Source organism: Macrobrachium nipponense, chromosome 34, assembly GCF_015104395.2.
Source record: "Macrobrachium nipponense isolate FS-2020 chromosome 34, ASM1510439v2, whole genome shotgun sequence".
Lineage (NCBI taxonomy): Eukaryota > Metazoa > Arthropoda > Malacostraca > Decapoda > Palaemonidae > Macrobrachium > Macrobrachium nipponense.
Window position 1 is genome coordinate 28,419,000 of NC_061095.1, and position 22,633 is coordinate 28,441,632.

At 39.8% G+C, this 22,633-nt stretch overlaps 2 protein-coding genes across 2 annotated transcripts in view; both read left to right on the forward strand.

Annotated features, from left to right (window-relative positions):
* LOC135207998 (acetyl-CoA carboxylase-like) overlaps positions 1–22,633 on the forward strand; it is a 460,030-nt gene that overhangs the window by 109,042 nt on the left and 328,355 nt on the right. The gene's annotated exons all lie outside the window — the stretch shown is intronic.
* On the forward strand, positions 2,563–20,678 carry LOC135207736 (acetyl-CoA carboxylase 2-like). Its single transcript, XM_064239561.1, has 8 exons — positions 2,563–2,644; positions 13,554–13,705; positions 15,908–16,037; positions 16,310–16,477; positions 16,653–16,784; positions 19,058–19,272; positions 20,002–20,211; positions 20,661–20,678. Exons 2-8 carry the CDS (start codon positions 13,595–13,597, stop codon positions 20,676–20,678), a joined length of 984 nt encoding a protein of 327 aa, XP_064095631.1. The 5' UTR covers positions 2,563–2,644; positions 13,554–13,594.

The window sequence follows — 22,633 nt, forward strand, 5'->3', positions numbered from 1 at the left end:
TGTCCGAATTTAAAACATATCCATAATACGATTATCGATCTTAAGCACAGCTTGTCTTTAAATTCGGACATGAGCACGTTCTTTTCCCGTATAACATGCTTTCAACACCATTTGTGAGTCATAAATAGAAGTTCTTAATGGTTCCTTACCATAACGTGACAAGATATTCATATTTTGAAACTAATATAATGATAATCATGTAATCAATTTATCAGATATTTAATAATCTATAAAATTACCCATAATGTAGAACATTTATTACCGGGGATAAAATTGGGTTTTTCTGTCATTGCTGTCACCGGCAACCCTGCACTGGCATTCGAAAGTCGATAAATTCTCACCAGGTGACGAGTTTTTGCTCATTATTCCAGTTTTCACTGCTCCTTCGGCTACACGTTTTGGCTGAGACCTTAAAATGGCATTACCAAGGGTCTCTAGGACCTTGGTCATTATTGTAGCTTGACCAAATATCTGTTATAAATACCAAATGGGATGAAGAACTGTTTTATTTAAGGAACTTTTTGTTTCATTGCCGCAAGTTCTTTCTTTGTCAGAGTTATTCAAGCTTCCTGTTGGCCTTATGAGCATGGCAAGTCAGTACTGAATTATTGCATGCCACTCCTATTCGTACAAGCATCTCTGTGGTAGGTTGCTGTGGTTACTTTCATATTTTGTGTGGTTCACTCTATGTTTCTCATATTGACGGGATTGAGCATTATCTCTCCTGTCAGTTCACCATCTATAAAAAAAAAAACTTTTTTTCCATCTGTCCACCTGCCTGTGGTGTTTGCGTATGGGAACACTGCGTCCTTGGCTTTAGATAGTTACATTCAGCAATTATAATAATATCCTACTTCGAATATTAACGGTGTAATTCGTATACAGTAGATTATTAAAACACTTTTCAGTTGTAAATGTACACCCAGATAACCTTTTATTTACCTAAAACTTACACATAGCGTAACTATCTAAAGCCCGGGACGCAGTGTTACCATACGCAAACACCACAGGCGGGTGGACAGATAGAAAAAAAACAGGGTATAGTAAATATTTACAGATGACGATATGGTAAAATAAAAGAAATATGGTAATAATGGTTACATCGAAAATTGAAAGTTTGAGAAAAATTCGAGTTTTCAAAGCTGATTTTACTATTAAGAGATTATTTGTAAATGTTTGGATTAGATAATCAGGGCTTTGCTAATTTATAATTAAATGCATTGAGATTTTGCATTTTGGGATTTCTTGGCATTGATGAATACTGTTGGTCTAACGCCAGCTGATGAAAATCAACCCATAATTCGTAGCTGGTTAACGAACTGTCAGTGATGAAAAAAAGAAGAAGAAAAAAAACACGGTTACTCTGAATAGAGTAACGTGAATAGACTGAAGAACGACGAAGTTACTTTAGGAACTTGCGAATAGAAGTTTAGAGAAGGAAAGGACATGAAATGATAAACGAGAGGAAGCTACCAACAAAGTCTCTCCTTGCGAGTATACACTTTGTGCGAGTAGATGACAATACCGGAACCGGCGGAACGCCAAATGCATTCATTATTATGTATACGACTTTGATATAAAATAAAGACAACCTCTTGACAAATGCATATCACGCATACGCAGAACGCTGCATATTTATTGCGTTGCAAGCATCATAATCGGTCTTGGCCCTCGTTCTTGGCACCCTGTACCATACTGAATACAATAAGAAAAAAATCTTTTGTGCCTTTTTTAATAAATTGGAATCGAACTTATTCTGAAGTTTCACTTTCGGGTTTTCGTAATCTGCGATTCACATTCTCCATCCCATTGTTCATCCGATTGACTACTTAACAAATCCCAAGAACTGAAAAACCACTTGGCTTTGTTATTGCCGTGTTCTTTGGAACGTTGCGTAGTGACATGACGTCAAGGTATGGGGTGACATAAGGCGAGAAACAACCCATAGTAAGTGGTAGAGCAGTTGCCAAATATGGAATAGATTTTGAGTTATTCGAATTGTGGCGAAATTTCGATGATTGGTGACATATCTGCCCTCACACGAAGTTCATAAGAAAAGATGACATTCATTTTAGGCAACTTCACTGTATTTAAAGCATACTTTTTATCGAAATCTGACAGGTTAATAAAGTTGGCACTTTTTGTTTATTATCAGGTAAGTTAACCCTTTGAGTGCGAGATCAATTTTATCCAAATATAAAGTGTCTCTTTAGATAAATAAATCTTATGTATATTGCGATGTTTAATACAATTTAGAGACACCGGGTGTAAGATTAAATTGAGAAACTGGCAATTTTGTTTGTTTGTTAGATCCTATTTGTAAACAGGCATTATTTAAATGACGGAAACGACGCAACATTCAATAGGATTTAGTTCTTCATTTACGTAAGGTACGGGCATTCATTGTATGGTGCAGAAATTATTGTGCTCAGTAACACATAAGGCTACTATTTTTTCCAAGTCGAAGAAGTGTGATCCTCTGTTACGTAACGCGAGTTTAATCCTTGGTATCTGGATAGCAGACGAATGCGAACTTTGTTATACTATTACTACATGGGAGTCCTCACTGGACTCTCACCTGTTAAAGGGTGAAGGAGGGTGATTGTCCTAAGTGTTAGGTGTAGCAAACACTCCCTTGAATAAGGTATGTAGTATTTGGGGGGCATTTTGAGTGCAGGATAGGTTAATAGGATATTTAAATTGATTCATTATGTTGAGTTTACACGAATACTACCTAGCCTATGTACCTATATTGTAGTCACTTCGATGGCTTAGCCTATGGTATGATAGGTAGTACCTACTACTAGCTAGAACTAACCTAGGTACTAGGTACTACCTACTTCTAGCTAATGGGCATACCTACCTAGTACTACTAATTAGGTAGGAACTTACTAGTATACCTAGTAGATATACCTAGTACCTACAAGTATATAGCCTAGTATTTCCCTGTAATTTCCTAACTGTTTTTTGTAGGGAACCCTCCTGTATTTTTCATCTCGTGAATAAACAGTACTAGGTCAGTCAGGAATGTACGTATACTAATTTGGTAATGCTGTGCCACTTTAGGTAGATGAGTAGCTAAATTCTTCGCCAAACAACAACCTAGGTAAATACGTAGGCAGCTTTTCCCGACATGTTAGCAAGGCCCAGGTACCGCTACTACTAGCTAGGTAGCTAATACCTACCTACTAACCTAATTGTTTTATGGATTCCTAACTTTGATTGTTGGTGAAAACCACTGGCACTTTAGTTTACCTCCCACTCCTCTTCAGGTACTACCTAGGTAGTATCCACCTGTTAGTATGGGAGACCCCAGTCCGTGTGCTTTGTGTCAGTGAGAAAGGTGGCACCTTCGTGAAAACCAAATGCAATTGAAAAAGGACACAGGATACTTAGCCAAGTTTATGCATGTCATCAGTTTCCAGTCACCCAAAAACTGGAAGGCCTGGCCTTATAATTAAGCACAAAAAATGTAGCCTAACTAAGAACGGTCGCAGGAATGCATCTTGACTTTTTATTTCTAAGCAACAGCTCTGTGTGGACTGTTAGCTAGATGCCGTGGAAATTTATTTTTCCTATGCTTTTAGTGTTGCTGATGAAGGATTTCGATGAATGTAAAAAAGACGGTAGTCCACACAAAAGGCATTGATTATCATGAACGTAAACAAAAGATGGTAAATATCTTGGTCCACACTGGCAGTGGTAGTGTCCTTTAATTTTCTGAAAAATTGTGGTGCTAGGCTACATAGGTACCAACCTAAATCTTGTGTAGGTATCCTAATTATTCCTACCTGACCAGTTGTACTGGTCACCCCAGATTTAACTTAAATTGGGCTAAGGTAGAGTGCTGTCATCATCCCCAAAACTATTCTAATCTAGAATGCTGTACAAATGATTGCACAGGCAGTTACTACTATACAGATGCATGGACCCCAACATTTGTATTGCATAGATTTAAGCTGTGGTTCATCATTATTTATACAGTTTTGGGCTTTTCTGATAGGTATTTGGGTATGGGTATAGTTTGATTTGTGCCTCAAACAGGAAACTTAACTGTTATTCCTAGTGTCGTTGAAGATTTGTGCTTGATTTTGCCATTTTTAAACCGTGAAAAATAAAAGTAATTGTTGTAAAGACTTAATTTTGAAATACATTTAGCTATATAGATGAAATAGGCTATTTACCAAAACATTTCTTCTTCACTCCACCCAGAGAACAATTATTTTTATTAAGCATCTACAAATGTTCAATGTAGCGTTATGAGTAAATGTATAAGAATTAACATGGGCTGTGAATAGAGAGTGAGGTTCACTTGCCCTTCACTTACTTCTCACTGGCTAGATTTGTATAGTAGTCACTATAGTGGTACCTCTATTCATTACTGTGAATTATATTTGCCATCTTAATAACATTCATTTTCAAAGGAACAAGAGTATTGTCACAGCTGGCCCACAAATGGAACAATAAAAATACTTTCTCTCTCCCTTTATGCCACCAGATAATTTTCTTCAATTTCGGACAACTAGACCTCCAGTTAAATGAAGTTTATGCTGTTTAGGCAATAGTTGATTGCCTGTTGAAGGAGATGATTCTCAAAGAGGTGTACTTGTGACACATCTACATGAAGAACCTTCATCAATAGTTTTCTTGTTTCCTTATCAGTGGTTACATAAAAACCTGTGCATGACATTTGGCCACCACAGGAACCTTGGCCTATTAGTTATAGGGCCAGCAATTAATGTAAACTCTTATTACATATGGCTCTAAGTAAGGTAGCCATTGTACAGCAGAAGGGCTGACTCTCCTAGAATCGCCTTGTGATTCATCCTACCATGCAACCTTCACACTAGGCAGCCATTGTGTAATTGTATAAACTGTCATGAAAATGGCTGAATTCATTAAAAATCCTAGTACTTTAGTCCTAGAATCTAGGAAGCCTAAATTAGTATTGTTATAACTTCTAAATGCTTATATATAATAAGCCTGTAGAAGTTCTTGTGAATAAGCAAGCGCTTGCATTATAAACATCTATCACTTTCAAACAATATCCAAGAATTTACAGAACACTGTGGAAACAGTACAGTATCTAGACACTTGGAAGACAATGCAAGCCTCGTATTTATATCAGGAAATGCACAACAAAATTTTGTAGTCCAGTATACTCCAGTAGTGTTTTGTTAAATTTTACTGTATCCTAGGCCAACATTACCTGACTGATTAACCTAAATTAGGCTGAGCCATTAGTAATGTAGGTCAGGCATAGATCTAGTATGTTACCATTAATGTCTTGTGCCTGTAGCACTGGTAAATTCTGACCACAGACTGTTTTTACTATGACAGTTTTGGTACAAGTAGATAAAAGTCATGGGTTAGCCTGTGAAATTTTGAACTATCTGCATTGCTTTTTACTGAGCTGTCTGTAACTAATAATGCTTACTGTTTAAACATGTGGCAAAGTTGTAATTATTGTGATAACTGTAATAGCCTACAGGCTAGAGTTTTACTACTTCTGTTATAGGTTTTATTCATAAAACAGTCCAGAAGTCATTGCAATGCATTGTCCATATGCAATACACAACATCGCCATATACTACTAAGGATCACAAAATGTTGTTAGGCAATGTTTTGTTATAGTCTTATGATAGGTTACTCTTGGATTTTCTCCTAAAATACTTTTTTTGTACAAGTAACTTACCCAGCAGATATATACTTAGCTATAGACTCGGTCGTCCCGACAGAATTTCAAAACTCGCGGCACACGCGACAGTAGGTCAGGTGATCCACCATTCCCGCCGCTGGGTGGCGGGGTCTGGAACTATTCCCGTTTTCTAAGCCATAATTTCTCTGTCGGTTTGAACGGACAACACCTATTGTTCGTTCCTCCATCTTGGATTTCAACTCGTTTGCCGAGAATTTGGATTGGTTTTTTGGTGACGTATTCTGTTTTTTTTCTCTGGCTTGGCATACGCTTATTGTGGACTGTTTTTCGACTTTGGTTTTGACTACTCTTTCACGATGTCTGACGCTAAGGCTTCACCTATGTTTAGAGTTTGCAGTAGGAAGACTGTAAGGTTAGGCTGCCTAAATCGGCATTAGATCCGCATAGTATTTGCGCTAAATGCAGGGAGAATGAATGTTCTTTTATTAACACCTGTGTGGAATGCGAGAACCTTACGGAGCTTGAATGGAAGGAATTATCATCATATGTTAGGAAGCTTGAGAGAGATAGAGTGAGGAAGGCTTCAGCTAGGTCATCTAGTAGATCTTGCTCCTTAGAACAAGAAATTAACTCTCCATCTAACAATTTTCCCTTAGCCTCAGCTGCTTCTCCCTGTTCTGAATCCAAAGATTCTTCATCAGAGAGGGAAAATGTTAAAGCTTCAATTAAGAAACTTCAAGCTCAACTACGAGCTCTAAACCAAGGTAAGAGTGGTGATAAGTGACTTGTGCAGTGTCCCCCAGTGCAGTGGAGGGGCGTCTGACCGGTTTCCTCATTGCTCCTAGGCCCTAGACCTCTTCCAAACTCCCAGGACCAGGGAGGAGAATGTCGAAAGCCGCAGGGAGGATGCAGAACATCCCCAACGGTCAGGCGTCCCTTTCGGCAGATCCTGTTGTTAAGTCCCAGGCTGCCTCGGATTGCCGTAGAAAAGGCGTCCTAAAGGAGTGTTTTTCGGCCTCAGACTCTTCCTCTCCTAAACGAGGATGGAGTTCGGCCTCCCGTTCGCGCCCTTTGAAGAGAGCCTGGAAGGCGCCTAAAGGAGACGCTGCTGACTCCAGCCCAGAGCGTTTTCCCGAGGATTGGCCTTCGGGAGCCTAAGAGGACTAGGCAAGAGGAGCCTGCTCTTCAGGATCCGACCAAGAAGTTTTTGGTTAATCTGCAAGAGCAGTTAGCGTCGCTCGTAGGCTCTTTTGCTAAGGACTCTACAAGGAGGAAGGATGTCTCGCTCCCTGTTAAGAGTTCCGCTAAGCGTCCTTCTTCTTATAGGAGAGAACTCTCAGATCTCCAGGGCGTTTTATCGCCTTCGTCAAGGGACTCGTCGGATAGGAGTTGTTTCTCCTGAGAGAAGAGCCCTTCGCCCTATAGGCTGGCTTCCCCGAAGCGTCCTCTTAGAACACAGCGCAGCGAGCAGAAGCCTCGCTCGTTTAGCTATAAGGAACCGGAAAACCGATTTTGGGTATCAGGATCCCTTGGGTCTTCAGGAGCAGGAGCCAGACAGGCGCAAAGAGGCAGCAAGACGCAAGAAAGGACGTCAAGAGCCTCTTAGAACGCTGGATTCAGGACGTCAGGATTCTGCTAGAAGGCAGGAATCAGGACGCTATGAGTCAGGGCGCCAGGAGTCAGGGGCGCCAGGAGTCAGGCGCCAGGAGTCAGGGCGCCAGGAGTCGGGGCGCCAGGAGTCAGGGCGCCAGGAGTCAGGGCGCCAGGAGTTAGGACGCCAGGAGTACGTTAGGCGTCAAGGTTTAGGGCGCCAAGAGCCTGTTAAGCGTCAGGAATCAGGACGCGGGGATCTTTTCAAGCGCCCTGAATCAGGACGCCAGGAGCCTAGCAAGCGCCACGAACCCGGAGAACCTAGACAAGAATCGAGTAGGCACAAGAGTGTTGCCGACAGACAGGAGCCTCACTCTTCGTATAGGAGTGCTAATGTTCCGCGCTCCCCTTCTCGGGAAAGGAGTTTCTCTCCCGGGAAGAGCCAGATCACTCCAAACGATCTCCATTCTGTAGATCAGTTGGATCAGGTTATCGGAAGACGAAGAGCCTGTAGATGTAGCAGTTTCGGACTACAAGAGACTTTCTCTTTTGCTGCTAAAGGAGTTTGGAGACTCCCTTCATCCTGCGGACCCTCCTTCACCAGGATCGTTGATGTCCAGCACTAAAGCTCTCAAATCGTCTTCCTTCGTTAAGATGCGGCCCGCTCTTTGTATGAAAAAGGCTTTGAAAACTTTTTCGAGTGGTTGACTTCCAGAAGGGAAGCGGGCAAGACAGTTTTTTTCCTGCCCTCCTTCCAAGTTAACAGGCAAACCAGGAAGGTGGTACGAGACCAAAGAACCGATGGGGTTAGGTCTGCCTTCTTCCGCGGATGCGGATTTTGCGTCCTTAGTGGACTCTTCTAGGAGGAAGTCGTTGCTGTCTGCTAAAGGCGACTTGGGGCATGTGTGAGCTGGACCACCTTCTAAAGGGCCTCTTTAAAACCCTAGAAGTCTTCAATTTTATGGACTGGGCGTTAGGAGCATTAGCGAAGAGAGCTCAGGACACGGACTTTGTTTCCATGGAGGAACTTTCGAGCGTCCTGGCTTCCTGGACAGAGCGGTCATGGACGGTTCTGTGGAAGTTGCCTCTCTTTTTGGAACGGGAGTTTTGAAGAAGAGATCTGTCTTTAGCTCGTTCTTAGCAAGAGCAGTATCACCCTTGCAAAGGACATCTCTTCTTTTTGCTCCTTTATCCCCGCACCTTTTTCCACAAGAGACGGTTAGAGAGGTTTCGAAATCTCTTACGGAGAAGGCAACTCAGGATCTCCTCACGCACTCAGCCAAGAAGTTTAGGCCGGCAGTGCCGATAGAGAAGAAAGAGAGACCCTCTTTTGTTCAGCCCTTTCGAGGGGCCTCCTCTTCTAGAGCCCCTCTTAGAGGTCGAAGACCAGAGAGAAAGAGTAGACCATCTAGAAGGTCTTCGGGAAGTCTAGATGAACAGCAAGTCCTCCAGACGAAAGTAGGCGCCAGGCTACTCCACTTTGCCAAAGTCTGGGCGCAGAAGGGAGCGGACTCCTGGTCCCTCTCTATCCTGAAAAAAGGATACTTAATCCCCTTCAGGAAAATCCTCCTTTGACGACAACTCCAAAGGAGTTGAACCGCCAGATACTCGGATCCGGTCCGAAAGCTTGCCTATGTTGCAAGCAGTGGAACAGATGATTTCCAAGGAAGCGTAGAACTGGTTCAAGATCTCCAGTCCCCAGGATTCTACAATCGGCTATTTCTGGTACCGAAAGCATCGGGGGGATGGAGACCAGTTCTAGACGTCAGTGCCTGAATTTCTTTGTCTTGAAGAAGAAATTTTCAATGGAGACGTCTTCCTCTGTTCTATCTGCTCTTCTTCCGCCCAGGGGACTGGGATGGTGTCCCTGGACCTTCAGGATGCGTATTTCCATGTGCCAATTCATCCGGCAGCAAGGAAATATCTGAGGTTCATGTTCCAAGGGAAAGTGTTCCAGTTCCGAGCGATGTGCTTCGGACTTTCGACTGCCCCTCAGTCTTTACGGACATCATGAAGAATGAGCTTATTGGCTACATCTGGAAGGGATCAGGATCTCGTTATATCTGGACGATTGGCTAATAAGATCCCATCGGAGAAAAAATGTCTGGAGGACCTTTAGTGACTCTAAAGTTGACAAAGTCCTTAGGACTTTTAGTAAATCACGAGAAATCCATGCTGACTCCCCAGCAAAGTATTGTCTATCTGGGGATTCAGATGGATTCTCGGGATTTTCTAGCGTATCCTTCGCAGGAAAGGAGTAGAACGCTGCCTAGAAAAGGTGTCAGTCTTCTTAAGGAAAGAACATTGTTCCGCGAGGAATGGATGAGCTTGCTGGGGACCCTCTCCTCGATGGAACAGTTCGTTTCCTTAGGAAGACTTCACCTACGACCCCTTCAATTTTATCTGAAGGAGAAGTGGGATTGGAAGTCCAACAATCTGGGAGAGACTTTTCAATCTCGAAACGGATCAAGGATAATATCCGTTGGTGGTTAGATCCACAGAAACTAAGCAAAGGAATCTCCCTTCGCTTACAGAACCCGCGCCTAGCGTTGTTTGCAGACGCCTCAGATTCAGGGTGGGGAGCGACCCTAGGTTCGCAAGAAGTGTCAGGCATTTGGAAGGAGAACAAGTGTCCTGGCACATCAACAAGAAAGAGCTAACTGCCATTCATCTAGCTTTGTTCATTTCGAGGAACAGGTCTCAGGTCTGGGGATTCAGATTCACTCGACAACACAACAGCCCTCGCTTATATAAAGAAGCAAGGGGGGACGCATTCCTTTCCCTGTACGAATCAGCAAAGGATCTGCTGATTTGGGCACAGAAAGGAAGATCTCTCTCCTCACAAGGTTTGTACAGGGAGAGAAAATGTCGGGCAGATCTGTTTAAGCAGAAAAGATCAAGTCCTACCCACGGAATGGACTCTCAATCCTCAGATTTGCCAACAACTGTGCATCTGTGGGGAAGGCCCAATATAGACCTGTTCGCGACCAACAAGAACCACAGATTAGCTGAAACCTATTGCTCCCCGATCTCGGATCCTCTAAGCAGTAGCAGTAGACAGCTTTTCTGCTAGATTGGACGGGCTTGGACGCGTACGGCCTTCCCTCCTTTCAAGATAGTAGGAGAAGTGTTGAGGAAGTTCGCTTGCTCGGAAGGAACAAGAATGACCCTCATCGCTCCCTTTTGGCCGGCTCTCGATTGGTTCACAGAGGTGCTGGAGTGGTTAGTGGATTTTCCAAGATCGCTTCCACTAAGGAACGATCTTCTCAAACAACCCCACTTCGACAGGTTTCACAAAAACCTCCCCGCTCTAAGTCTGACCGCCTTCAGACTGTCGAAGGACTTGTCAGTGCAAGGGGGCTTTTCACGAGAAGTGGGCGAAGGCTATTGCAAGAGCCAGAAGAGTCCCTCCACTTCTAAAGTATATCAGTCGAAGTGGGAGTTGTTTAGAAGATGGTGTAGGGAAAAGAAAATATCCTCCTCCAGTAACCTCTGTAACTGAAATCGCAAATTTTCTCCTATATTGAGAAAAGACTGTAACCTGGCAGTTTCGACAGTGAAGGGTTACAGAAGTATGCTGGCCTCCGTTTTTCGACATAGAGGAATAGATCTGACAAACAATAAAGATCTTCATGACCTTATAAGGTCTTTTGAGACCACGAAAGAACATGTAATCAATAAGCCTAGCTGGAACTTGGATGGTGGTCCTCAAGTTCCTAATGTCGGAAAATTCGTACCGTCTCAAGCAGCTTCGTTTAGGGACTTAACAAGAAAGTCTTTATTCCTTTTTGCGTTAGCAACGCCAAGAGAGTGAGCGAGTTGCAAGCTTTGGAAGGTAAAGTGGGGTTTAAGAAAGATTCAGCGATTTGCTCCTTTCAACCATTTTTTTCTAGCGAAAAATGAAAATCCCTCAAAGCCTTGGCCAAGAGCTTTGAGATAAAAGGAATATCTTCATTAGCAGGGAGAGAACTAGAAAGGACTTTGTGTCCAGTCAGGGCACTCAAGTTCTACCTGGAGAAGAAGAAGTTGCTGAAAGGTACAGAAGAAAGTCTTTGGTGCTCTGTAAGAGATCCGAAAAGAGCGATTTCTAAGAACGCCCTACATTCTTCATAAAAGATGTAATAAGGGAAGCTCACCTAAATGCGAAGAAGAGCATTTCAAGGTTCTCAGAGTGAGAGCTCATGAAGTGAGAGCCATAGCTACGTCGATGGCATTCAACAAAACATGGTCGCTTCAGGCTCTATAGAGTCGACATTTTGGAGATGTAATTCGGTGTTCGCCTCGAATTACCTAAGAGATGTAAAAATTTCGTACGAAAGTGCTTTTGCTCTGGGAGCGTATGTTTCGGCGAATTTCAGTGCTGGGTAGAAGGGGCTGAGGCTAATCCTTCCTATTCAGTTTAAGGCTTAAATTTATGTTTATTGGTGGTTGTTTTTATTGGTTAATTGTCGAGGGAATAGGGACCCTCTTACAATTCATAGATTGTAACAAGACTAACATGGTCAGGTGATCGGGATTGGCTTCAGTGCTCTTTGTGATTTGTTTTAATAACCTTAACTCTGTCATGTAAGAGGGTGAGTCTCCATTGATATGACAAAAAGGTCAAGGCTCTACCATGTAAGTGGGTCAGCCCCCATTGTACGATCCCAAGTTATAGGCTCTGTCGCGTAAGCGGGCTAGCCCCATTGACACGATCCAAGAGTTATTCAACCATAGGGTCATTCCTCGTTGAAACTCTTGAGGCAAGCAGACTCATCGACAGTAGTCATGAAGTCTTCAGCCCAATAAGGTAGGAACTATGGATTATGTTATCCAAGAACATAGGTTGTTTTTTCCCTGTTTTTTAATGTATTTAGTTTAAGTATTATTTTGTTTTTAGCTGTCTCTTGCCCGCCACCAAGGGTGCCAATCAGCTAAGTATATATCTGCTTGGGTAAGTTACTTGTACAAAAATGATATTGTTAAGATACAATAAAGTTTTGTACATACTTACCTGGCAGATATATACGATTAATGGCCCACCCAGCCTCCCCTCAGGAGACAGGTGGAAGAAGAAATTATGGCTTAGAAAACGGGAATAGTTCCAGAGACACCCCGCCACCCCCAGCGGCGGGAATGGTGGATCACCTGACCTACCTGTCGCGTGTGCCGCGAGTTTTTTGAAATTCTGTCGGGACACCGAGTCTATAGCTAAGTATATATCTGCAGGTAAGTATGTACAAAACTTTATTGTATCTTACAATATCATGTTTGCTATTAAACTGTGTGTTAGATGATCTTTTGTAATTTTGACCATATTTTGTATCATATTGCAATTTCTGGCCAATGCCCTATTTCATCAACCTGTGTCAAGACTTGTTTCAGAAATAATTAAAAGTTAATTGCACAAAAAAGAACATGTTATGCTGACTTAATTTAAATGTCAGTGTTAACTGTGACTTAAAAAAAAATGTTATGGTGAGGAAAGCTAACATTGTATATGAAAGTTGCTATATGTTTATTGCACCTGACAGTTTTGTACACAAATCTACAAAGTTCCATACTTACAGGATGTATGATTTTGTTTGAAGGGATTGTGTACAATATTTCTAGCTGCCTTTAATTTAAGAGAATCCAGCTACATTAACAGGATATTTTTAATAATTCTCATTATGGTGAGGCTTGACATTTACAGGCAGTCCCCGGTTATCGGCAGACTCGGTTAATGGCGATCCGGTTTTATGGGGCTTGTCTAGTGCCATAAAATCGGCAATTTATGGCACCATAACAGGCTGAGTTTCAGTTATCAGCACCATAAGGTACTGATAATTGAGTTATAGTGACATAACATACTTAACAGAGGTGCCATTAACCAGTTATCGGTGCCATTAATCAAAACTTGGCACCATGAGCACCATAAGTCGGCAAGTTCAGTTAATGGGGATTTTTGCTTATCAGTGCCCTGGTGAAAATGGAACCCCTGCTGATAACTGGGAACTGCGTATATTTGTAGTACTCATTCCTGCAGTCGATTTGTAATTTTTTTCTATAAAATTTAGCCTTTCAGATGTGAAGGAGGTTGCATATGACTAATATTAACAAGCTTCTCCTTGTGAAGTTTTTTGGTATCTGCTTGTATACCTGTTTACAGCCTGGCTGAACTGTTCAGTAACTAGTGTGCCCCCTTCAGCTGGTAGTCAATTGCGTTGCCAACATGTTAGGGTTAGATTTTTGTTGTGGCATGAGTCCAGACTTGTTCATGTGATATTTATTGCCTAAAGTATAGTTGATTGTTGTGTACTTGACTTCAACCTTACCATTTCAGATGCTCAGTTAGAGAAACCGGAAAGTGATCAATGCACAAAAATGGCAGACGTTGAACAGAGATATGTACGTCCTCCAGATCACAAAGAGTTTTCATTTGGTACACCTCAGGAGTTTGTCAAGAAATTTGGAGGGAAAAAAGTAATTACCAGAGTAAGTAGCCATTGGTTATATTATTACATACAGTACTGTATACATATTTTACATACAGTGCTCTATATTATTTTACTCTATTGTATTAGTATGTAATTATATTGTCCTAAGTATAATTATTTTTTTGTTTTAGAAAAGAATGAGACCCATTGTGAATACGTAACTGTAATTTTTGAGAAAACAATAAAGGTGCATTACCTATTATTTCAATAAAAATTATCAAATTTTCATTTACTTATAACTTTACTGACAAGGTAAAGAAGGAATTTCCTAGTTATACCTGGTTAGATTGATAGGCTGATTTTCTTCCCTCTCACTTGAAGTTAACTCGAGCAAATTTCCAGCTGTCCAGTCACTCTGCTTTGCTGCCATTGTGAGAGGTTCACCTCTCTGAGCATTGGCTGTTTGAAGGAATTTCACTCAAGGTTTTTGTGGTTCATGGTTGAATTGTTAATCTGACATTGCCATCATCTGAGAGTTCAATCAGGATCTATGAAGCAAATATAGCTCAAATAGATTCCCTTAATTGAAGTATTTGGTCACTCACTGTAAGGATTGTATAAGCTAGACTTGTAATTTAGAAAATAAGAAGAAATTTAATAGAAAACAGGGAGGTATGAAGTCAGTCAATCTTTTAAATTTAGTCCAAGATCTTCCGGGGATAGAGGCAAGAGGATTCATTTATCTCCTCAATTCATTTTGGGAAAGATGAACATACTAGCAGTTTTGCTGAGCCAGAAAAAACCACATTCTTCACAAACCCAGATCTTAGAGCATGGGTGGTGATAGACACAATAATAATGGATTAGAAGACATGGACATATGTATACATATACCGTACCCCATTTGCCATGTTGAGGAAAGGAGTCTCAATAGAGGTACAGTATTACTGATTCTGAAGCTTCCTTATCATGTAGTTGTTTCTTAAGGAAGGTGTTCCATAAGTTTTCAGTTGGTTGGGTTGTTGGGCTATGGAGAAGTAATTACAAGGTCTCACTACCTCTCCATCCTTATACATATGGTATTCATCAATGTGAACGTATGAATTTTCATGATATAAGATTATTTATTTTGCTACTTACCAAACGATCATAAAACCTCTCCCAACCTCCCCACAATCTAGTGGGCAAAAAAAAAAAAAAAAAAAAAAAATTATTGGAAGCAGGAAACTAAGTCAAGTTACTTGCCAAGTGAGAAGGTAGACTACAGTGCCTACCAACCCAATCAGATAAAAACTTTGAAATTGCTTCTTTGCCATTTTGGTAAGTTACAGCTAGATTTATGTTAAGTATTTAAATAAAAATCTTTTATTTGAAAAATTAATTTTTACTTTTACATTCTGAACAATTTTGCAGTTTGGGTAGATGTTATTTCACATAGATAAGTGAAAGAAATCTCTTATTGTCACAGATGTTTACTTTCTTGATGAGTGGGAGCCCCTTACTCATTGTATCATATTCATTGTTTGGGCAATATGCATTGGTTCTGATGACTTTTTCACCTCTGGATAAAACTAGTTTAGAAAAAGAATTCTCTTTTCATTTTAGAATCAGGAAATATGATAGTACTTTGACTACCCAAAGCCAAAATGCTATTATTTCCCCCAAAGCCAGGAGAGAACAGGATAGTATATTCTTTTAAAACAAAATACAGGTAGTGTAATTCTTGTAGATCAGATTGATTGAGCCTTATCAGTACAGTATATGAGACCCCTTAATTAACTAATGAGAACTGTGCTGTGTAGAATAGCTTACCTGGGATATTTTTATACAGTATATGATACACTTCCAAGAAAACTCTAGGAGAACAAGGTGTTTTAGGTGAACTGATATATGGTTCATTTGTATGTGTGTGTTACGAAAGGAAAACTCTAAAAGCACCACCTGTTTCATGTGAGGTTTGTGATGGTAGAACATTATTTTTTAAATTTAATTTTCAATTGTCGTCAAGAGGTTCATGCTATTTGTTGGAGATGCATTTCCTTTATTACTGCTTTTGAGGTGTCATAGATTGGTTCATGAATACCTCAAAAGACCTAGTAGTTACAGGTAGTCAGAATGTTAGCTAGATCCATAATTGCTTACCATTCCCTACCATTTCTAACATACATGCATGGAGCACTACTTTACTATTCATGGACTGTCTTGATTTTGATCAGTTATATGTAGGAAGAAATTTGAAGGAATATGCTTATCATTTCAGATCCTCATTGCAAACAATGGCATTGCTGCAGTCAAGTGTATGCGAAGTATACGCAAATGGGCATATGAAGTGTTCAGGAATGACAGAGCATTCCATTTTATTGGAATGGTCACACCAGAGGACTTGAAAGGTATATCCTTTAATTTTTTTTATAACAAAACTACTCTGTGCGCCATATATGTGTAGTAGTACACAAGATAACTAAATTTTTTTGTTTTTTTTTGTTTTTTGTTTTTTGCAGTGTCAGACTAAGACACATATGACAAATAATTGATTGGTATTTAGAATTTGTAAGGAATAAGGTGCTATTTCATTTGGGGCTGCAATGCTGTGAATATTGAATCATGCTTTTATTGTGTGACATTATTGAACCTGGTGCTTATTGCAAATTTGCCTTTACAGCTGGAGCAGAATATATAAAATTAGCTGATGACACTGTTATGGTACTTGGAGGGGCTAACAACAATAATTATGCCAATGTCAAAGTCATTGTGGATACAGCAAAACGGTGCAATGCTGATGCTGTCTGGGCTGGTTGGGGCCATGCTTCAGAATACCCAGAATTGCCAGGTAAATTTTGCAGTTCTTTACTGTTAATTTATGGAATAATTGGATTTATAGTAAGAAGTAAGCACTCTTAAGAAGTCCCTTTTTTAGAAGTAGAAGTAAGCCATTTTTTAATCATATGTACTAGTACTTTTTCTCAACTATATATATATACGTATTGCTATTCTTTTCATTGCAGCTAAATTGCTCAAGCATGACATTGCCTTTATTGGTCCACCAGAGAAGGCCATGTGGGCTCTTGGTGATAAAATTGCATCCAGCATTGTTGCCCAAACAGCTGACATACCAACACTGCCATGGTCAGGATCAGGTAAGATAATTGATTGCTTTATAAACAATCTTATCTTAATTTGCGGTTTGTTTCTCTTACACTGCAAATTAAGGCTAATTGAGACTGATGAGCTTTATGGAAAATTTTCCTTCTTTTTACAAGAAGTAAACCATCACCTTTTAGAAAGGAATTTTCACTTATGTGACTTACCAAACAATTACATAGCTGAAAGCTTCCTACCACAACAGTCGAAAATTAAAATTTTTGGTGGAGACACTGCCATTGCTAGTATAGGTGAACAGGAACTGCCCCCTTTCGGGAACACCTGGTACTGCTGAGCAGACGACCAACAGTTAATTTTCTTTCTGCGGCTTCTGATTACATTGGTGGTTCTCACAGCAGTTGAATTAATTATTAAGTTGGACTTTAGTTCGTCAGGTGTTAGGTTTTGCAGCAAAGGTTGCAAAACTAGAATGGACTAAAACCAGTAAGGACGCACACTAAGTTTTTGAAGGGCAAGAGGTCCGGAGTGCAATAGGGTGGGATTTGACTTGCAGTGAATGTCAGAGTTGGGATGATCAAGTATGGAAAACATTTAAATCTCATTCTGATAAAATGGAAAAGATAAGAAGAGGAAGGTGTTTCTTAGAGCCAAAAGTAGATCAGGTGTAGAGGTGACGCCTTTGCCAGTAGAAGTAAAGAAGTCAACTAGCTCTTCTCCACTTTGTCTGCTATCTCTCCTATCTTCAGTCCTCCTACTTCATTACAATATACTCCAGTTCTTGTGGCCCATGCTTCCAATCTCACACTATTGTCAGCTTCGAGTCCAAAATGGACAAGAAATTTGACTTTGTTTGTACACAGAACAAACCTGAGGTCTTAACAATAGGATAAATCCTCTAGCGCCAGCTGGAAACCAGTTAAAAACAATCAGACTGTAATTGTAAGAAATCTGTAGCATCCCACATTTAGCTGAGGTGGAAGCATGTCAAGAGAGTGGACATGAATCCCGTGACACATCAGTCTTTCTGTGACCCGCCATGGAGAGCAGACCCTCGCTTGCTCTCCTACACCCAAGCCAGTTTTTTCTAACCAAGTCTGTGGGTTGTTTACATATCTGCACGAGCCCAGAAGACCCATGAGTGTCAACATTTTTAGACGGCCTTCCAGGTTTCCCTAGTTCACATTCCTCTGGAACTGATACAAGTTGCAGTAGATATGCTCCTCACCTTTTCCTCTGCTTCACATCTGCTGTGGTTTGTAATGCTGGTCTGTCTCTCTCAAGGGATATTGCCCCTTCAGGGAGATAAGGTGAGCTACATTTTTTCTTTAACATTTTGCTTTTGTTATATTGATATTTTGAAACATTTGTGTTTAGACATTAACCTCACTTCCTGCTGAAGGTTATGGGTAAATTTGTTTCATCAGGTATCTTTTTCCTTATGGGAAAGAGAGCTTTGACTTTGCCCCTCCTCTGCATACAACCAGGAGTTTTTGTTGTCACCTTACAGGGTGTTGGCTTCCCAGTGGCAGCCTCATCCTTCAATCAGACTCTCTTTCTGTGGATTGATTCCAGTCTGCATGACTCCAATGTAGGTTTTAGGATATTTCATTCCATTTCATCCTTTGGAAGAAATGAAAGATATGTCCCTGCAGTCCTTAAGATTTCTCACGAGATTTCTTTCTAATCCTCTTTGCTTCTTGCCCTCAGCCTTACAGCTACCTCTCTCAGATTTAGTGTGGTTTCAGTACCTTGCTGAGAAAGTTCAGTAGGACTGGAATTTTAGGCTCAATATTTCTCTCCTGGCTATTCAATAAGGTCAGAGTTCCCCTACCACTGACATAAATGCTGCCCAACTAGAAAAGGCTATTCACCTCCCCTTTTGACCCTGTGTTCTATGAACAGAATTTCCAGTCTTTTGTGAAGGAAAGACAAGGTTTCTCTCATTAGTGTACAGGGTTTAGAGTAACTTCTAATTCTGATCAGGCAAACTATTGTTTTTGATATCAAAAGCACAATTTTGAATGCTAGCCTTCCTTTTACTTTCTGCAAGGGAACACTCTTTGATTCCAAGATTCCTCTCCTTATCTTGTTCTTTCCTTGTGCTTTTTCACCATGTATGCCTCTGGCCCATAGTGGCGTGTTTGGGCATAAGGTGGCAAATTGATGTCCTGGATTCAGTTTTCTTCCCCTTCTTTCCCAATTGTTGGACATCTCAGTTCAAAACAACAGAATATAAAGAACAGTAAGTTTTTAAGACAAAAATTGTGTTGACATAAGTTAAATAGAAATTATTTTATTTTCTTTTCAGGTCTAAAGGTTGAGTATTCAGAACGTGGTGCTGGGAAACGCCTCAATATACCTCGTGAACTATGCCGGAAAGGTTGTGTTGAAAGCTACGAAGAAGCATTGTCAGCTGCTCAAAAAATTGGATTCCCCGTTATGATTAAAGCCTCTGAGGGAGGTGGTGGGAAAGGCATTCGGAAAGCAGAATCAGAAGAAAATTTCCAAGCATTATTTAGACAGGTTTGTTTCATGGAGAGCATCTTCAAACAGTATGTGTGTATTTTTGTAGAATTCAGCATGCTATTACACTTATAGGCTATGAAACACCCTTATCACATACAGGCCATAGCAGAAAGTATTTCAACTGGAGTGCTGAGTCAGATTACTCAAGTCTCATAAGGCTAACCCAGATGATATGATCTTAAATGGAAGGAATAGGATGTGCATAAATGATGTGTTCATGTAAAAGTGAAAACTATTTTCATGGATCTTGCTAATTTGTGCAAGTTTTACCTTCATAACTCAAGCTTACCTTATAATCTTTAAAATGTTATTTCCTAGTTACATGATAACAAATGGTGAAGTACGAAGTGTTACTAGTCAGAAGTATTTGTAACTGTGAATCATATGTAATACTCGTCTACAAATGAAGTATTCATCAGATTTTCCTGTTAACAGTGAATTTTGTTTTTGCTCTACTGAAATGGTTGCCTTCGGCTCCATATCCATGTTTCTAGAGATTTCTGTGTTATTTCATTTCATAGGAACTTTTGAAGAATTTTCTAACGTTAAGCTGTTGCACATAGATGTACTATAGGTAGCAGACTTTGGTCTGTCTTTCTACTTTTAATTCATATTTAACAAGTTACTTAAATTATAGTCAAGTGTTCAGGGTATAAATGCTCATTACTTTGATATTGAAGTTTTTGTATTCTGTAATAATTGTTCAAATGAATTCAACTTTTGCAGGTGCAAGCAGAAGTTCCTGGCTCACCTATTTTCATCATGAAATTGGCGGAGTATGCTCGTCATTTAGAAGTACAGATAATTGCAGATATGTATGGTAATGCAGTTTCTTTGTTTGGCCGTGACTGTTCTGTACAAAGAAGGCATCAAAAAATTATTGAAGAGGCCCCATGTGTAATAGCCAAGCCTGAAGTCTTTCGAAAAATGGAACAGGTATTTATAATTTACCTTTATTACTTATCTGATTACCTTACAATGACGTAAAAATGCTAGAGCAAGTGAAAGATGGTTATACTGAAAATGCTGTGATCATGCAGAGAATAGAAATTTGTAGATGAGTGAAAATTAGAATTGTTGTTATTCAGTATGATTAGTTTGTTTTAAGACTTAGTTTTAGGTGATTTGTAATAACGAAATTGTTGGGGCTTTCTTATGATGGTCCAGCACTTAAAGAATAAACAAAGTTGGTAGTGATATCTTTTTGTCGCAGGTGCTGGCACCACTTGAAAACCAGTCTTTTATGGGAAAAATAATAAGCTAGTAGAATCTTGAGCTTATGAACTGCTGTGTAGTTCAGGGTGTGATAAACTGCAAATGAATTGACATTAGAGTTTAATGCTCAAAAAATTTTATTTATGATTTTGTTTTCAATTCCTTTTCAGGCTGCTGTTTTAAACTAGCAAAAACTTGTGGGTTATGTGAATGCTGGAACTGTGGAGTTATCTCTATAATGATGGTAATTTCTATTTCCTTGAACTTAATCCTCGCCTGCAAGTTGAGCATCCATGTACAGAAATGATAACAGACATCAATCTTCCTGCTGCACAATTACAGGTAATGTGTCAGCAGTAACTATATTGAATTCTTATTCAAGATATGAATTTCACTTAGTGTGGTACATACAGAAATAATTGTTTATGAGCATTGTGATTTGTATTTCTTTTACCAGAGAGAATTTTGCAAGTTATTTGTGAAGGTAATGTAAAAATAAAATGCATTTATATTTATTTTTTCAGATTGCCATGGGCATCCCTCTGCACCGAATCCGCTGCATTCGTGTGCTGTTTGGCAACTCTCCTTGGGATGACAATGTCATTAACTTTGACCAACCTGAAAAAAAACCTGTGCCTAAAGGACATTGCATTGCAGCTCGTATCACAAGTGAAAACCCAGATGAAGGTAAGATTAATCATCATTTTGTATTTTACTCTTAAAATGCTATTTATTTAAGTTCTACATACATATCTGGATTCCAGATCTGAGAGCTTACGGTAACAGTATTGATGATATTTGAAGTTAGCTTTCACCCCACTAGTTATCATTTTCCCCACAAACTTTACTTTTCATGCATTCTTACATGGAGGCAGCCACATTAAAAGAAATGTACAGATTAAAGATTGTTTAAACAAAGAGCAGTAGTGTTAAGAAATTTTTTCCTCAGCCCTGTACTGTTTTGTAATAATTTTCATGAAAATATGTTCTTTTTCTGAAGCTGAGCTTTCCTAGTAGGCATAACGTTATTATAAATTACAGGTGCTCTCGAATTATGATGGGGTTAGATTCCGAAAAAACCTATCGCTAAGCAAAAATATCGTAGGTCAAAAATAACCCTTATGTCTCCTTTTGTCTTACTAATGAACATCATAGTCTAGCTTAACCTACCTTAAACATGCTTACATTGGCCTACATTGTAGCCTAGCTTATCTTAAACATGCATAGAAAACTTACATTGGCTTACATACTAGCCTAGCCTATCTTATACATGCTTAGAACACTTACATTGGCATATATATTAGCATAGTGTAGCCTACAGTAACATGTTAAAATATACTAGCATAGTCTAGCATACCATAACATGTTAAAACATACTATCATAGTCTAGCCTACTTAACATGCTTATAACACTTACATTGGCTGGCATCCATCTCAGTTGGCCCAGTTCTTTTTTTGTGAAAACAGTAGATTTAATTTTTGCAGAAGATTGCACATCATCATTAAGTTGCTTCTTGTCCATCAAGATGATGGAGGTCATCAATTATGAAAACCTAAGTTTCTGTGCAATTGCCATTATGGGGATGTAGCCTTCATGCTTGGCAATTATTTTCATTATCTTCAAGAGTCATTGTCTTCCTCTTTGTCCTTTCACCATTAGGCAGAAGACTCACATGGGTCTTTCATAGCAGTATAAATGTTTATCTCTCAAAACTCAAAGGAGGGGTATCCAAGAAAATAGTGGCAACACTTAGGATTCTGCATATCTTTTGTATGCACTAAGGGGAACCCTGTAGCAACCTGAGAGAATAGGAGTGCTAGTGTCTGGCTGCCCTCATTTGTGAGAGTGTACAAGCATTGCTTGCTCAGGAAAAAAATTTCAATGAAAGTATGAGTGTATTATTATTATTATTGCTATCATAAAATTTAAAAACATAAAGCGAACATTTGTAACTCGGGGAGCATCTGTAGGTGAAAAGTGTAGGCCATGACTAGAACTTTATTGCATGCATTTTAGTCTTAACAGTTCCTATGCTGTTGAATCTATTATTCAGAAGTAAGTTATAATTCTTCTGTAATATGCAGAGTAAAAGAAAATCAGATTACCAATAAAATGTTTGTAAAATAAAGTGCCCCAGGGAGG

What these genes read in the sequence shown, in the direction of transcription:
- LOC135207736 (XM_064239561.1), top strand. Translation starts at nt 13,595, where the DNA reads ATGGCAGACGTTGAACAGAGATATGTACGTCCTCCAGATCACAAAGAG. An exon ending in GGAAAAAAGTAATTACCAGA is followed by an intron (nt 13,706 to 15,907) that starts GTAAGTAGCCAT and finishes TTATCATTTCAG; the next exon opens with ATCCTCATTGCAAACAATGG. An exon ending in ACTGCCATGGTCAGGATCAG is followed by an intron (nt 16,785 to 19,057) that starts GTAAGATAATTG and finishes TTTTCTTTTCAG; the next exon opens with GTCTAAAGGTTGAGTATTCA.